The sequence below is a fragment of the Chelonia mydas genome, chromosome 4 (assembly GCF_015237465.2).
Source record: "Chelonia mydas isolate rCheMyd1 chromosome 4, rCheMyd1.pri.v2, whole genome shotgun sequence".
NCBI lineage: Eukaryota > Metazoa > Chordata > Testudines > Cheloniidae > Chelonia > Chelonia mydas.
The window spans coordinates 13,651,291-13,668,692 of NC_057852.1; the positions used below are offsets into that span (position 1 = coordinate 13,651,291).

Here is a 17,402-nt window from a genome sequence, read left to right on the forward strand (position 1 = left end):
TTGTTGTGGTTTTGTTTGTCTATTTTAGATACTATAGAAAATAGTAGTAATAAGCAGGTAAACTTACTAGAACCACAATCTTTAAACTAAACATTTGCATTAATTTGGCGGAATCATTGTACACATTAAGATGTTGTTTAATTTACAAGCAAAGCAGTAAAATTAACAACGGTCCAGAGCTTCAGACTATACTTTCCTATATTTCCTCATAAATATGTTTTTGTGGAGAACTTTTTCCACTACATACTACTTCATTGAAACTCCACTGCACTCTTTTTTTTTCTTCAAATGAGCCTTTTACAAAAGGTGTTGTAAGCACCTGCTTGCTTTTCTCCACTGGCTAGGGGTTTGTGAAATGTTCTGCGCTGGAATGCAGAGTTTTCAGTGGCGATCAGCTGAAAATGTAACGGCTGTATAAGGGTGGACCATATAAACCCAACCTCCTCCCTCTCCATATGCTTGGAAAATTGCAAGCTCTTTTTATTGATCCTTTTTTGGAAAAGGTTCCTCAGGAACAAAAGCTGGATTCTGTATTTGCACTGACAGTAGACTGGAAAAATGTAGCTAAAACACCAAAGTTGATGGTCTATATATGATTTCCACTAGAAGAGAGATCTTGTATATTTACAAATTCACCTTATGGTATTCTTTAGTTGTAAATACCATTTACACCCAACACCCTATAGTGAACTGGAAACCTTAGTACAGTAGTTGAGCTTCATATATAGCACGTTAGTCTATGTAAAATTGGCTGAACCATAAGATCTGGATTAGAGAGAAGTGCAACAATTCAGAAAAATGTAGATATTTCTGAAGATGTGTGGGGATGATCAGTTCCCATCCAAGTAAAATTCCTATTGTAAAAGAATCAAGAGAAGAGAGAGTGAGAGAGAGAGAGTACTGAGTAAACAGGTTCTGCAAATTATTTATATAGCTGTGAATTCTCCGTTCTTATCCGTGGACATTCTGCTTCAGCAGCCCTAATTTCCTCTTTGTTGTGTGGGTTTTTAAGTGTCACTTGCTAAAGCATCTCAAACCATTAATATTTAAGAATCGTTGGGTACCAAAACAAAATTCCCTTCTTCTTCACTCATACTCTACATCTGTTAAACTCCCTTTATTTCTATGGCGCATGGACAATAAAATGCTTGAAATGGCCCAGTTTTATGGGTGTTAAAAATTCCAGGCACCCAACCTTAATGCTTTGCAGGTAATTTAGCTCCACCAGATATTGTGGACTAGCTCCTCAGCTGTGCCAGAGGTCTGTTCGTGGCATGTGAAGATGGAGGGAAAGTCTGAGCTGTTTTGAAAATCTAACCAGAGGTGTCATGGTAGCAGCTGCTGGATGCCGAGCAGCTTTGAAACTCTGGCCTCTTATTTAGGTCCCTTAGGAGATGTTACTCTTTTTTGAAAATCTGACTAATTGTAGATGGTAAACACTTGGAAATCTAGCTCTGAGCCAAAAAAAATCGGGTCTATTTCTTTCACAAGTGTGGCACCGCTGATTTCAGTGAAATTACAGCAGTGTCAGTGAGAGAAGATTGTCTCTCTTTACCGTAACTTAACACCTATTTTAATGTAATAGCATTACTGAATATCACTTAGTCTCATCTACGATAGTTAGTTACATTCATTCAAGATTAAGGACTTGATTCTATTCTCACTTACACCAGCATAGATCAGGGTTAACTCTACTGAAGTCCAGTGGAGTTTCCACTAGTATAAAGCTGGTCAAAGTCAGAGGAGAATCAGGCCCCAGATCTATATGAATAAGCATAGGTCAGTATGAGACCTGAAGGAAATAATCAGGTTCACATGTAATTGTCTAGTCCATGCGAGTGACAGTTGCTGCTTAAAATCCCATCAGCTCCTGTTTTCATCAGCCAGCATATCAGGGAGAGGGAAACATGGGGACCACGTCCTACTTCAAGCAGTTCTGGCATGGAGGGGAGTCTGTTTTTTGTGGAGTTCTGTAACTACCGCTTGCATGGTTGGGAATCCATTCTGTCTGTGAGCCTGGCTGATCACGGCATGCCTTAGTTCAGGGGTTCTCAGACATTTGTACTGGTGACTCCTTTCACACAGCAAGCCTCTGAGTGCACCCCCCCCCCCCCCCCCATACATTAAAAACACTTTTTTATATACAATATTTAACACCATTATAAATGTTGAAGGCAAAGCGGGGTTTGGGGTGGAGCCTGACAGCTCGCAACCCCCTGAGGGGTCCCGACCCCCAGTTTGAGAACCCCTGCCTTAGTTAGAAAAGGGAGTATGAAGAGGGGAGAAGATCAGGAATTAGTGCAGACCGTAAACTGTACAGTACATCAGAATAACAGAACTCTTAGCCCTCCTCTTTTGCATTGCAGTTTCGAAGGTTGAAATTCCTCATGGAACTTTGCCAATATTTTAATAATTTAATTTTCCTTAATAGACAAAAGTGGATCTTTTGGATTTTTGATTCTTTGGCTGTACCGTAATGCAGTTTACATGCACATACAGGTTGTAGGATACTGGTAGTCTTTGGGGGATATATCTTAAAGGGATAGGTGGAGAATGACATGTGAGTAACAGGTATACAAATGGATCAGCCCCACTTCTCTGTATACAATATCTTCCCATTTGTACCAACATGATGAGACTCAGGACAGTGCAGGGCCAGCTGCAAAGCACACAAGTGTCCCAAAGGCACAAGCAAAAAATCAGTTTCAAGCTACAATAGAGGCAGAAAGATCAGACTAGAAAGGTAAATCAATAGGGAAATGCAGAAGATAGACATAGGTGCTTGATAGCATAGAATATATAAAAAGAAACCACACATCAGAGCTTGTTGTGATCAGTGCTTAGGACACTACTCTACAGTACCCATCTGAATTTTTTCCTGGGATGGATGGATGGCTAATGTGTGAGCGTACACCCATGTTGCCTAAAACGTGCTTTTTTTTGGCTTTGCCATGTGCCCTTTGGCTTTGCACTGCTCCTTGCACTGAACTTCTGTGCCTTTTGCCCCACAGTGGAATCTCAACCAGATGTTAGTGCAAATGGTCTTTGTATGCTTGGACCCCCTCCCCCCCCCATAACTAGCTTGTTACCTTACCACAGAATAGAGCCTAATGTGTTTTCCCAGGTCTGCATTTTGGTTTTGTATATGGTGACCAGATAACCCGTTGGTCGTCGACTGCCCTGATTTTGTGAGGGGTAACTTGGGTGACCACACTGAAACACCCCCCTTTTTAATCCTGGTTTCCATATAATCTGCTCATCTCCAACCCAGCAGCAGCACCTCATCTTTGCTTGAAGCAATCCCATGACCTCCTCCCAAGTTCCTCCACAGTGGCTAGGCAGCAAGATGATGTTAGGATATGTACTCTTTGATACCATGTCTCTCAATCCCTGTTTCTTGTAATACAGCCTGAAATTTGTAGAGACACAGAGAATTTCCCTGAGAGAATTTGGTAAACGAATTAATATTTTTAAATTCCCGTTACAAAAACAGTAAATCCTGGATTCTGCCATCCCAGAGCTGGACTCTCTAGTCCTGCCTGGCTCCCTGCTTTCCTGAGGGAAGATCGGCTTGAGTGACCCCACCTGGACTGGGCTGTGAGGGTGAAACTGTGTTCTGCCCTCAGAGAAGGCTGAGTTCTGCAGTAAGAGACTCTGTATTGGGGAGGAAGCAGGGGACAGACATTTCCTTAGGCCTTTGACTTTTTCGGCCCCAGCTTCTGCAGTGCCTTGGAGTAAAATCCCCTAAAAGGCAAATGCAGTAACATGACTGGGAATGAGACAGATTGTTCAGATGAACTGTTAGAAGCTGGAGGGAAAATACTATAATTTCTCTCAGAAAAGGCTCTGCCACAGAGAGGTCTGATTGAGTCTGACTTCTATTGTGGAGCCCCATCAGAGCTGTTGGGAACTTCAGAGGTGGGACATTTGCCGTGCTGCCATTGATGACCGTGCTGCTTTTGTCCCCAAAGCTGCGAGTGATCCGAAGTACCATTATAATGGATCGGTGGGCCTTAGCACGGTGCAGAACGCTTGTGCACAGATACAAGCCCTTTTGTGTGCGGGCACCAGGTGTGTTACAACAAGCAGGGCAGAGGCTTGCAGTCCCAGAATTCTCTAGTGTCGAGGTGGTTGAAGGGCTTTGGCATGGGAGGGGTCTGCTTCCACTTTTAAAGAAATGAATTTAAAACACTTGAAAATGCTGGAGAATGAAGCCTTTTGTTCATCCACGGAATAAGTGCAGCAGCAGCAGTATATAAGCTTCTCCAATGGGCTCCATCAATGTACCTCAAACCTTCTCTGGAATGATCACCCTTCCCAGGCGAGTGGCTGGCTCTTCAGTTCTTAGCCTCTCCGCCGAGGTCGCCAGCAAGGGTGCTGGTTGCAAAGATGTTTTTTGATGTGAAACTGGATTGAGCCTCTGACCTCATTTCTCGTAGGTAATTAGATGGTAATGGCTTTTGGTTACTACTGACCCAGGATGGATGTGAAACTGATTCAGAGCTGAAAGGCTCTGTATCCCATTACTAATACTGTGACACAATCACGGACTGACACAGTATCAAGTTATAAAAACAGGATACTGAACCTGTTAAGCGAGGAATGCATACAAGTCTTACCAGGTTCTGTGTTTATTGCCACCCATTCCAGTTGTTCAGTGACTTTGTAATTCAATATTAACTGTTAGATCAGGAACACATCCATAGGATGCCATTAAATGCCAGGAAATGTTGTTGTTACCTTTTTAACATTCTCATTGATTGCATTACTGACTTTAAATCAAGGACACTGCATTAACTGTTTGTGTGCAGTCCAGATGTATGTCTAGGCAAGAACACTGTTATGCATCTTTTATGGAAAATCTGGTGTGTGCTGCAGTTTGTGCCTGATGATGATGCAGTCAGAGTAGAATATGCTTTCTAAATTGAGCTGCTGTTCTGCTTTGCCAGGTATGTTTGCATGGCAAGTCATCCTGAACCGATGCCATTTTTGTTTCTGTGTTTATACTGTTTCAATTTGCATTTCATAATACCAACTCAGATTAATTTTGCATGCTTACATGAAATTGGACACTTGCTTTGAGTACTCTTTGCTTTAGCGTAATAGGTTTTTTGTTTTTTGTTAAATGAACATTGCCCCCCCCTTTAAATAGCAGAGTTACTGGGGTGGCAGAAGGTTAAGTGAAGAGGAGTGTTATTAGGTACAGTAACTGAGTTGGGGTTTTTTGTGGTAGGTCTGTCTTAAAAACATGGTTTATATTCTGTACATATTAAAAAAAAAGTTGAAATTTCATTTAATTCTTGCAACTTATTCTGGTATTCCTTGTACAAAAAGGCACCCACATTATGAATAATATAATTATGGGCTCCTTTCTTTTTTGTAGACTTAACACAGAAAAGAAGAAAGCACATATTAAAGCTGGGAAGGGAAGCCAGAGTTACCTTCTGGACTTCACACTGCCTTTGGACACAGCTACTTTCAAACTGTAGGCAAACAGCTTTGTAAAAAGTGGGTTATTTAAACAAAATCTGTGTGCCAGAATAAGGTTTTACACCAGTAACATAGCAACTGTAGGCACAAACTCACTTTTTGGCCAGAAAAATGGCAAGAAAATAAACCATTAACATGCAAAGGGACTTGTTCATTCCCAATCTAATAATGCTGGTTATCCACATGAAAGGGAAAAAACTGTGTGATGTTACTTGACTTACTCCAACCTAAAAATCACAATGATTACTGCCACTCATAATAAAAATAAAGGAAAAATGAAACAGTAGTATTTATAGTTACTTAAATTCCATAATATTTAAGAAATGTGTTAACCATAAAAATGAATAAATGATGGTAACAGATGATTTTATGATTTAAGTGAATTCAGTCAAACTGTTTCAAAACCCTCCTGAAAAAATGATGTAGGCAAAATCTGTGGTTTGGCTCCTGACCCTTAGGCACTGAAGTAAATATTCTTCATGCAGTAAAGCATTTTGAAAACTAAAGCTATCTTTAAGAAGTAATAAAATCACAATGACTTTGTTGCTCAGTATGAATGCTATTGGAAATCATAGATATTTCAGGTAAATTTTACTGATGATTGTAATTGATATCCCCTTTCATTTCCTTTAGACATTTCTCTCTAATAATTTATAACATAGGGTCCAATCCTGATACTACTGGACACAAGGGTTTCCAGTTTTGATTGGATGTATTCCTGGAGGTTTCATCACATGACCTCTTTAATTGAAGATTAATCTTTAATTCCTGAAGACTCCAGGACAATCCTGGAGGGTTGGTGACCTTAGACAGTACTTATTGCTGTTTAAAGGCAAACCCACTGATGTCAAGGTATAGCAGTGATAACCAAGTAGCAGATCCAGCATGCTACACATTCCTATGGATATCAGAATGCTACTTTTCAGTACACCTCCCATTCTTCAAATTCTAAGGAAAAAAGCTGTGGTAGGTGATAGTGTTCATGACACTTGGAGGGAATTTTTTTGATGACTTCTCAGATTTGTAACTTTTTGCATTTTAAACCTTCACAGTTCATTTACATCTGACATATTGAGACTGAGTTGAAATAATTTTTTCTATTTTGTACAGAAAACACATAGTGTTGTTTTGATTCAGAATTGAAATGCAAAGCTTTGGTGTGTGTTGGAACTCAGTGATTTTGCAGACCTGCATGGGGACAGATGTGGAGGGGCTGCCTTTGAGCCTTCCCAATCCTGTGCCGCTTCAGCGGCTGAAGAGGCACCTGATGTAACTCACTGAGGCTTGTCTAACTTAAAGCTTCCTGGGATCCAGAATCTTCAATGCATGTACCAGCCCTGACACGCTTCTCACACCAGGCCTTGTAAGCAGATCCCTGGTGGGACCTAGGGCTTTTGTAGCCTCTTGATGCTGCTCTGGCCCTTTTGCCCAGCTTGGACCAGGGGTTAGGCGCTCAGCCCAGATGGTGAGTTCAGCTTCCAGCAGCTCCCATTCGATGCGCCAGGATCTTTTGAATATCTGGACCCAGTTGTGGGTGTTGAGCACTTTCGAAAGTCTGGCACTTCATCTCATCTTATTCCACACAGTATATGTACAGTGTGGTTACAGGCAGGGCCATAACTTTTGAAATTCATGGCTTACATGCATTTACATCCTCTGCTAGAATGTTACATTGGAAAAACTCTTTTGCCCTGAATTTATTTGGTTTCTGAAAAGAGAGGAGAAGAAGGATAATGCATTGAAATAAATGCATGTTATTCAGCGTGAGAGTTTGAAATGTCTTACTGGTGAAAGGCTTTGTCACACTGTATTTCTTTTTCTAAGGGGGGACCCGTACTCAGGTGTTAGCCTCAGACAAAGCTTATTTCTACCATTTTAGGAATGCCACCGTGCCTTTCCTCTTGCACTCTGATGTGACACTTGGCGATGTATAGCTTTGTGACTTTATGGTTGGATCACAGCAATGTTACACATTATATACTGGGTTACGCTTCATCCTAATCTGATATCTGGAGTTGATGAAGAAGGCTGCACCACGTTGACTGATTGGGAAATAATATAAGAGATTCTGCTCAGCTGCTTGTTTGCTTCTGTACTTATCTGTACATTTCTGTGCAAGCCTAGCGTTTGGGGCTTTACTTGTAGAGGGTAGCTCTCAGAAATGCAGCTAGGGATTTGCCTGTCACTCACATACCAGCCCCAGCAGCTCCGAGGGATGCTCGACAAGCTGTGCAAAAAAGATTGTACTTGGGGCTGTATTCCCTGTATTCTTTTCCTAACTCTCTCATCCTGCCACCTGAACCCTGACTAGTCTGGAGCCTATCCCCCACAGCAAATGCAGCCCACATGGAGAGAGGCCTGGGCTGAGTTCAGCTGGGAGGGGAGATGGTGCTGCTGACGTGGCTGTCTTGCACTCTACCCCTCGCTCCCCAAGGAAGCACTGTGATCCAGGGGCAGAGAATCCCCTCTGCACTTGGAAGGAGGGGTGCCCGTCCTGCCCAATATTCCCACATTTGGATGTCTCTGTGTAACTCAGATACTTGGATGCAAAGTGACTAAATCATACCATAGGGGAGAGAATATTGAGCAACATTACAGAAAGATTGGTTGCATAATGATTGTTTCTAGTCCCTTTCTTGCCTGGTACATACGTTTGTATATAGGCGTTCATATTATGCCTTTAAAAGTAGGTGGCAGATTGCTCAAAATAGAATATCCCTTTGTTTTTTTCACTGGTATCTCCAAATAGTCTGCACATGGCCAGTCACTCTGCCACACAGAATGCAGGCTGCTGCGCTCTGAGTTAACGGAAGTTTGAAAGCTTTTTCTTTTTTTTTTTTCCCCCTAAGAGGATTTTTTTTAAGACGGTCTTCCCCTTGATTACACTGCTTAATTCTCTCTCCATTGCTTGCTTTGATTTACATTCAAGTTATCGGAAGATGACATTTTGCCGCATGATCATAAACCTGAGTCTCCTTTCACTCCTACCTGCCTGTTTTATGCTGATGTAACTTATTCCAGTGAGTTTAGTCCCAGTTAATACCAGTGTCAGTGAAAGTAGAGTTAACCTGTACATCTGTAAAGTCCAGTTCACAGCCCTCCCAAGAGAAAGGTGCAGAGAGAGGGGTTTGAATGACCTGTTAATCCACAGGGATCAATAATTAGAGGGTTGAGTGGCATGCAGTTGTTTAGGGGGAGTGCCCAGGTGACTGTAGTCCAGTAAAATTAAGGCCCAGTCCTGTAAGGTGTTGAGCACTTCCTGTGGGACGCTGAGCACAGACAAATTGAAGACACTCGGCACTGCATTCCTCAAGTCATAAATATCTGTATTAATAGCTAATTAAAATATCAGTTTTACTCATTACATACAAATGCTAGAATTCCTATAAAACTTGTGCCTTAGGCATGTATTTTGTTGGGGGTGTGTGTGTGTGTGTGTTTTACATATGTATGACTCCCATTAATGCCTATGAGAGTTAGTCTATGCACAGGTCAAAATGCTCTGTAGCTAGAAATATTCTGGGTCCTGTGTAAAGCCCAAATAAAAAAAAACCTAACTGATTTTATTTTACTGTGAAGTAATCTGCCTGTGTTACGGTCAGCTGCTGGCTGTTGTACTTTTCACACCTTTAAAATGTCAGTAGAAGCTTATCAATGTATCGAGTCAGGAAAATGGATTTTTGACATACTTTGTGCTCTTCCTCTCCTCCCTCCTCACCAGGCTGGAATGATAAGAACTGATAAGGATGAATATTTCATTGAACCTTTGGAAAGAGGCAAACAAATGGAAGAAGAGAGAGGAAGAATTCACGTGGTCTACAGGAGGTCAGCTGTAACACAAGATCCCGGCGACGTGCTCCTAGACTTCCATACGGAAGGTACAGCAGATGTCCATGGTTGCTTAGAAATCTATTCCAGATAGCTGTAGCTTCTTCCATTAGCCTTTGAAAAAGGCAATTTTGACTAAGATAGATGAAAAATAAAATAATGTGTCACTGAAATCTTTCCTTGGTTACATATACACAGTGTGCCCTGATGACAACAACAGGTGTTCATGCATATCTGAGAGCAGAACTTGGCCATGAATTTTTTTTTTTTAAAGAAATGTTGCAAAATACTTTGCTCTTTAGAAGCCTGATCCTGCTCTCATTAAAGTCAATGGCAGAATTCCTATTGACTTCAGTGGAAGCAACAATGAGCTCTACATAATTTGAGAAGATATTGTGGGATATTTCATGTGACTAGAAATGCTCACTCACATGAATTTAATATCACACACAGCTTACACAACTTTTGTTTAAACTTCTGGGTTTTTGTTTCTTTTCCCAGTAATAGCTATGTTGTACAAATGGCTGTGATTTTTAAACCCTTGTCTACTGAATGTGATTAATGCAATTTCAAAATAATTGGTTTGATAGGATACGTTTTGACATAGCCAAGAGTTGCCCTCAGTTTTCAAGCCAATGTGGTTGGTCCATCTGAAAATAATTATTGTGCAGTCTTGTCTGTTAGACTTTCTTTTCTCTTTAACTTTTTACAAATGTTTGAGGGCCCAAGACATAGAGGAGCAAATAGCAACTTTTCTTCAAATAAGGCTGGAAACGTTGAGGGGCAGCACAGGGTGGGAGATTTTAAAAAAGGCTTTTGTTTTTTAAATGCATCAGAGAAACAGCTTTTTGATATTCGTGAGCTGTCTAATCCAGGGCTTCTCAACCTGAGAACAGGTTTCAAAGGGTTGTGAACCTACTCTTTCTCTTCATGTTTAGAGGAAGGTGGGAGGGCCCAGACATTTTCCTGTTGTAAGTTGGGTGGTGGTACAGTATGGAAAGGATGAGACCCGCTGCTCTAAGCCACTGGTTGTTGAAATGTCTAGCAGTGGAATACATGTTCATGGGCTGAATGGGAGGGTCGTGGTGATCTCAAGCTGACCCCCTTGAAAACGTCAAGAGATTCTTATTTTCGTTTTGACACCACAGGTTTTCTTATTGAAGTGTAGGAAAAATTTTTCCCTCTTCAGTGCTCTAACTTTTCTCCCCACCATCTTTCAGTTTTCCACCCTCCACCAATTGTCTGTGCACCCCTGCCCCAATAATAAGGCATAAATCTGTGGTTGCAGTTAACCAAGCCTTGAGAGGTACTGTTTATGGAAATGGAAACACCAAGGTAGGTAAAATCTTTGGCAGGCAGAAAACAAACATTACTCCACAGCAAGTCATCGCAGAGTTAAATTGTCCATTGTGGGTTGGCAGCTTCTCTCCAAAAGATAGCAGCTTTATACCTAATCCCAGCTAGTTTCTACCAAGTTGAACAGCACCTTACCTCTTAGCAAGCATTACCGGCTGACTTACACAGAAGTATTGGGCTCAGCAGCACCTTATTGTATTGTAAACTATTTGCAAACCAGTCTGACAGAATCTGAAGAGGGTCAGAGCCAATGCATACTTGATGATAAAAGGAGCAAGCTGCGGAGCAGCTGGATCTGGTCTGGTGAGCTTATGGAAACAAGCTCAGCATTGCAGTCTCCAAGCAGCCTTCTTAGGGTGCTAGCCTTGATCCATGCAAGTCCTGTGCCAGCTCAGGTTGTTGCAAGCTTAAGAGTGCGGTAAACTCCACTCCATGCAGCTGCTGCCAGGGGAGGGGAAATGGGGATAGAGACTGGGGTCCCTCTGCTTTAAATAGACTGGAAAATTGGTTGCTTCATTTGGAGGCAGTGAGGGACAACAGGGGGTGAGGTACTGCAGCCTTCTTTCTGACTGCCAGATGGTGGTGATGGGGTTACCTAACTTAAGATTCCTCTAGCTGGGTGTCAGTCAGACAGGGAAAACCACTATCCCTTTCTCTCCCCCCAGTGAAGTTCCTACTTGGTATGTTCAGAACTTCTCAGCAGCCCCAGTCCCCAGCTGGGGAGGAATGAAAAGCTACTCCCATAGGAAGTGGAGGGGAAAAGTTGGGCAATTGTGTAAGTAGGATCTAGGGGTCAGACGTGGTGGGGAGAGAAAGTGCTCTTCCAAGCTTCGCCCACAACATAAGCTCTGCCCACATGAGATGGCACACACAGTGGATTGCACAGATGTTCAAAACATGACCACGTGTGCTATCTGCATTGATTGAACTTCGCTTCTCCTCAGCAGGGTCTGAATGCACATTGGGCTGTACTGAGCTCCTCAATGCTTCTCTTCCCCTCAGTGAGGCTGGCATGTTCCACTGAGCTTCTTGCGCTTGGTTCCCCTTGGGGGCGCCAGGGCTCTGTTAGGCTCCTTGGGTTTGAGTCCTTCTTGACTGGGAACTGGGGGAAAGTGGCGGTACTCTCCCAAGCCCACTGACTTGTGCTGCCAGAACCTGCAATCTCTTACAATAGCTTCTGCAGCTCTTCACAGTATGATCCTCCCTTCATAAAATGATTGTTCCCATTCCTTTTCTTACAAGTCTTTATGATCCAAGAAACAGATAATACTTTAAAAGCCAAAGTGGTTATCATTGGGTACCTTGAGATAGTGCCCATGGAGATGAAGGGAGCAGGTCACACCTCTCAACGATTGTTTCAGGTTCTGAAAACACAGGCAGACATCACTGTATCAATTACACTCAGCTCATTGTTTTTGAGCCTCTCACCCACCATAACAGCTTGAGACTGCCTTTCTGTTTAAAATGAAAACTTACGATCTGGAGACTTAGGGCATGTCTACACTTACCTCCGGAGCGATCGATCCAGTGGGGGTCGATTTATCACATCTAGTGAAGACGCGGTAAATCGACCGCCAAGTGCTCTCCCGTTGACTCCGGTACTCCACTGGAGGGAGAGGTGCAGGCAGAGTTGACGGGAGTGTCAGCAGTTGACTTACCGCTGTGATGACACGGCGGTAAGTAGATCTAAGTACGTCGACTTCAGCTATGTTATTCACATAGCTGAAGTTGCATAACTTAGATCAATCCCTCACCTCAGTGTAGACCAGGCCTAAGGCAGCATGGAAGAGGTTCCAGCCGAATCTAACCTTGGCGATAAACAGCTGAGTGCAGTGTGGTGGTCTCTCTCTGGAAATGAGAGCTGGACATCTCTCTCTGGAGCCTTGCTGGATCATGGCATTCTCAACATCAGTGTGCCATGGAGGTTCTGGGTCCCAGGTTTTGGTCCTTTCCTAACAAAAAAAACAAAACAAATAAAACCTCTTTCATGGTAGTACTCAGAATCTATACATACTGATCACTCGGGCAGAGATTCCTTCTTGGTGTACCGTATACATTGTCTTTATCACCTCTTGGATGGTGCAAAACCTTTCAATTTAGAAGATCTTGTTGCGCTCTGTGTAACTTTCTAATACATGCTTTGACTTTTTTTTTTTTTTTTAGGATGTATACCTTTTTGTACCTTATTTTTTTGTTTTTTATGATGTCTGCAAAATATTTCCCCCTTTAGTACCATAATTTTAAATCCATTATTTAATAACACTAAAATGCTTCAACTCTATTTGCCACTTAGTATCATACTGCACTGTTTCAACTAGAGCTAGTCAACATTTTTTGAATTTCAAATTTTTAATTTGGGGGGACCCAAAATATTTTTAATGAACATTTGCAACCATTTTTAGTAGCAAGCTCTTCAGTGCTGCCAGAATATGATCCAGCAGCGATTTTTTTCAAGAGAGCATACAGCCATTCATTGTGGTATATTGGAGGAGTTTTATATTTCCTATATATGTTATTTGTAACAGGACACTTTTATCGTAGCAGCCTGTAATAAGCATTTCTTTAAATATAATGGATCCAGGAAATATAATTCCCTATACCAATTATTAAAATAAAGTTCCCTTGATAGTGAAAACACTACCATCCCCTCCAAACTGCAGCCTGCATGCGTCAAATCTCAACTAGTCTTCAAGATGAGCCAACATGGAGTGTGGGGATTATTTTTGCCTGTATACAGATGTGTCATGCTGTTACCTTGGTTCTGCCAGTCAGTTTCTTTTTTGTGGGTTGGTAGACAGCACCAAAAGGACTATCTGAGGTACAGACTTGCCTACATGCCAGTAAGTCTAATTGCAAGTCTGTCAATCTTGACAGTGTCCCTTTAACAGCATCCTCTTAGCTTGACGTTGTATTTATAACTACCCTTAATTACCTCTATTAGGCAGTTTATACTTGGTAAGGTTTGCTTCCTTTCCTGCCCTACAATTTTGTTCATTTTCAGTGTAAACTTGGCCTTCTGCTCTTCAACAATCAAAGCATAAGAAGAAAACATCAACCCACTTACTGAGCCTTGCAGTAATATCTTGAAACAGTATCTCATGCGTGCAAGATTGTGAGACTGCTGTAGAGATGTTGATTGTTTTAATCGACTTGACTTTCCTGGTCTTTCCTCAGAGTAGATCTCTCAAAATATTTACAGAGACTTTTCCCCCTCAGCTGAACTTCAAGCGGCCTGTCATTTCCAGATGTGTCTCATGACCCACTTGTTCACAGTATTGTGATGTAAGCAGCTTTCCTCTCACTGGGATCCCTCTTGTAAATTTGTGAAAAAGTCTGCTGGAGATTGGCTAACTTCTGTCTCTTAGTCCTTTGGTGTATGCTGTGCGTGATTTGGTTTTCATTCCTTTTCAATTAGAAGATCCCTTAATGAAATAAAGAATAATTCTACTATAGTCTTATCCTCTCTAATTCTTCGTTTCTGTTGTTAGGTTTTACCTTGGCTGAGTGTACACATAGAAAAATATAAAGTTTTATTATCATTTTCCTGATATCTGTTGGAGCTGTTTTTTTTTTCTTTAATCCTGCTCATACCTGCCAGCAGGCTTTCTTAAAGGTAAATTCAGCTGGCTGCAACTCTGCTGAAGCCATTGGAGGTGCACTCCTGACAGTGGGTCTGAATTTGTTCCATCCTGCCTAGCAGCCGACTGTATATCAAATGAACCATGTGGTGGGTTAACATACCAGACACTCTGTCCTAAGTGTATTGTAAATATACCATTGTTAGCAGAAAGTGTATTCCGATAACTCATTCCACAATACAAAACTTTTAGCACACATTTGAGAGTTTAAGAATCACTTGCATTAAGGACATTATGTAAAGTAAAGTGGAAATTTAGCTATATATTACAAACAGAGGCATAGAAATTTTCCCTCAACCTTAGATTCTTTGATCAAAGATTCACTCTGATCAAAGAACTCAGGAGTACAGTCTATTAACTAATTAGGAACATATCTACATGTTTATCCAAAGCAGACAAGATCCTGAGATTTCTGAAATAAGTGTAGCTTAAACAATGCAAGAATTGTAAATTTATTTAGCAAAAAGAAAAGGAGTACTTGTGGCACCGTAGAGACTAACAAATTTATTTGAGCATAAGCTTTCGTGAGCTTTCTCTAAGGTGCCACAAGTACTCCTTTTCCTTTTGCAGATACAGACTAACACGGCTGCTACTCTGAAATTTATTTAGGTCACTATTGTTGTTAGTCAAATTATTATAAAAACTGGGGAGAATGTTGTGTAAAATTCACTCCCATATATTATAAAGCAAGATACACCAGTGTGTTCCCTGTGAGGAACCGCACTCTGTCTGATACATAAGATGAAGATGCTCTTGTCATAAAAGCTGGCAAGTCCAGCCATATGAAAAGCACTGTTAATCCTGCTGGACATCTGATTTTACAGGGGTACTTTGCAGCATTTGGGAGTTGCGTTGACATTGTTTCTTATGGCTCATCAGAGAGAACTGGAAGGTACATTATTGGTGGCTAACTTGCTAAGTTTGAGCTTATGGACACATTTTCAAAGTTGAATGCTTAAGCTTAGGCACTGATGTAAAAGTAGCCTGATTTTCCTGCACTTGGAACTGCTGGTGCTCAATATGTTCGTTGTGAAACCAGGCCGCTCTCTATTTCAGCGATGGTCTCACTTTCGGCCCCCAACTTTGAAATGGGCCTAAGAGACTGTAGCATGGAGTTAAACTATAATGGCCAAATTCTACCCAAAGATCTGCACACACATTTCCCACTGACTTCCTTAAAAGCTTCTCAGATCTACCCATCCGAAGGCAGAATTCAACCTTTAACATACATGCATTCCCACCGGTTGGTTTTGTGGGACGAATTACCACACTCTTTTTTTTTTTTTTTTTTTTTTGGGGGGGGGGGTCTAAAGATGATACAACTTCCCTAACCATATAAAAAGTTCAAAATAAAAGCTACTAAGCAAGCCTGCAATAAACATGTTTGTAGTAAAATATGCAATGCTACAGCTTAAAAAAAAAAGATACTGGGAGGGCTGGTCAAAATTTTTCTAATTTTAAAGACTTTTTAAATTTTTTAAATAACTTTTGATAGTTTTCTATGGAAACTATTGGCAAAAAATGAAGACTGTCCATTGATGGGGGTATTTTCTGGTTGGATTTTGCATGGCCATCTTTGCTCACATGGAAGGATATTTTCAACTCAAAACTTGTCATTTTAGAACCTCCTCAGATCTCTTACCTCCACCCCCCAAAATCTGTATTCCAAAACATGAACGTTTTTCCATTTTGGAAAAGTAATGAAAATTAAAACCCTTTAGATTAAGAGAATCTAAGAAAATAATATCAAATCTGCTTTTAAAAAAAAACAGAATAAATTTTTTTTTTTAATTTTTTCAAAGTCCGGTGGAAACAACCACCCCCCGACCCCGGCATTAGAGAATATACAGCTGATGGGTGAATGATTAACTAAGGTGCCAGTGATTAAACATAAAACAGCTGTCATGATAATAGCTTTAAGTTTACCATTTAGAATAGTGTATCCCTAGAACCTATCAAGAGACCGAAGGTAAAACACGGACCCTACTAAAGTACATAGCAAAATGCCCACTGATTTCGGGAGAAGGGGGACAGGAAGCATAAATGTCTTAAAATTAAATTGTCAGACCTGACACAGTGCAAACAGCATTGTATTTGTATTATATAGAATTTTACATTTTTAGTTTTTATTCTGATAATGAAGTAAATACAAGGCAAGTGGTAAGGTGCTTAATGCATAGCCTGCTATATAAATCAAAGTACACAAGGAGATTGTGAGTATATGATATTAGCAAGTATCACTATATAGTGTTCTCATCCTAGTAGGCATAAATACATGATATATCTGTGTCTCTGTTCTTCTGTACAGTCACTACGGGTGCACTGGGTTTCAGATGTAATCATCAGATTTCTTAGAAAGGTAGGAACCTTCGATCCAAAAAGTGTTTCTACAGGAGAACTGATGATGTGTAACGCTAATAGATAACATTTGTGAGCACTCTTGCACCAGTAAAGCATTGAAGCAATACCCTGTGCTGGTTCCTATTTACGCTGAATAGCCTCTTTGGGGAGCGGTGCCATGATATGCTGTACATAACAGTATTTTGATCATTGCATGTAAATCCCTTTCTTTTGAATTCTATCGAACACCCAAGATACTGCTGTTTCAACCATTGGCTGAATGCTTTAAAGTTACAAACCTGTTTAAATTCTCAGGTGTGCCTCTCCTGCATCCCTGTGCTAGAGCAGGGAAGAGAATTGGCAACTGGTAGAATGGACTGTGCTCCCTCTGTCCAGCCAGTCTTCTCTCAAGTCAAAATGGGAGGAAAGGAGAATAAACAAAGGCCAAGACTTTAACAGTGACCAGTTATTTTTGATGCCTCCATTTTTGGGGGCCCACCTTCAGACTCCTTGAAGGGACTTCGCTTTCAGAAAAAGCTGAGCATGCATGTTCTGAAAATCAGGCCTCTCTACGGTGTCCCAATGGGCAACTAAAATCACTAGCTGCTTTTGACAGGTTTCAGAGTAGCAGCCGTGTTAGTCTGTATCCACAAAAAGAAAAGGAGGACTTGTGGCACTTTAGATGAAGTGAGCTGTAGCTCACGAAAGCTGATGCTCAGATAAATTTGTTAGTCTCTAAGGTGCCACAAG

The 17,402-nt window shown here is 41.2% G+C and overlaps 1 protein-coding gene across 1 annotated transcript in view; it reads left to right on the plus strand.

Moving 5' to 3' along the window:
* ADAMTS3 (ADAM metallopeptidase with thrombospondin type 1 motif 3) overlaps positions 1 to 17,402 on the plus strand; it is a 185,625-nt gene that overhangs the window by 56,102 nt on the left and 112,121 nt on the right. Inside the window, 1 exon segment of the mRNA XM_043545446.1 lies at positions 9,212 to 9,368. Coding sequence (XP_043401381.1) covers positions 9,212 to 9,368 — 157 coding nt within the window.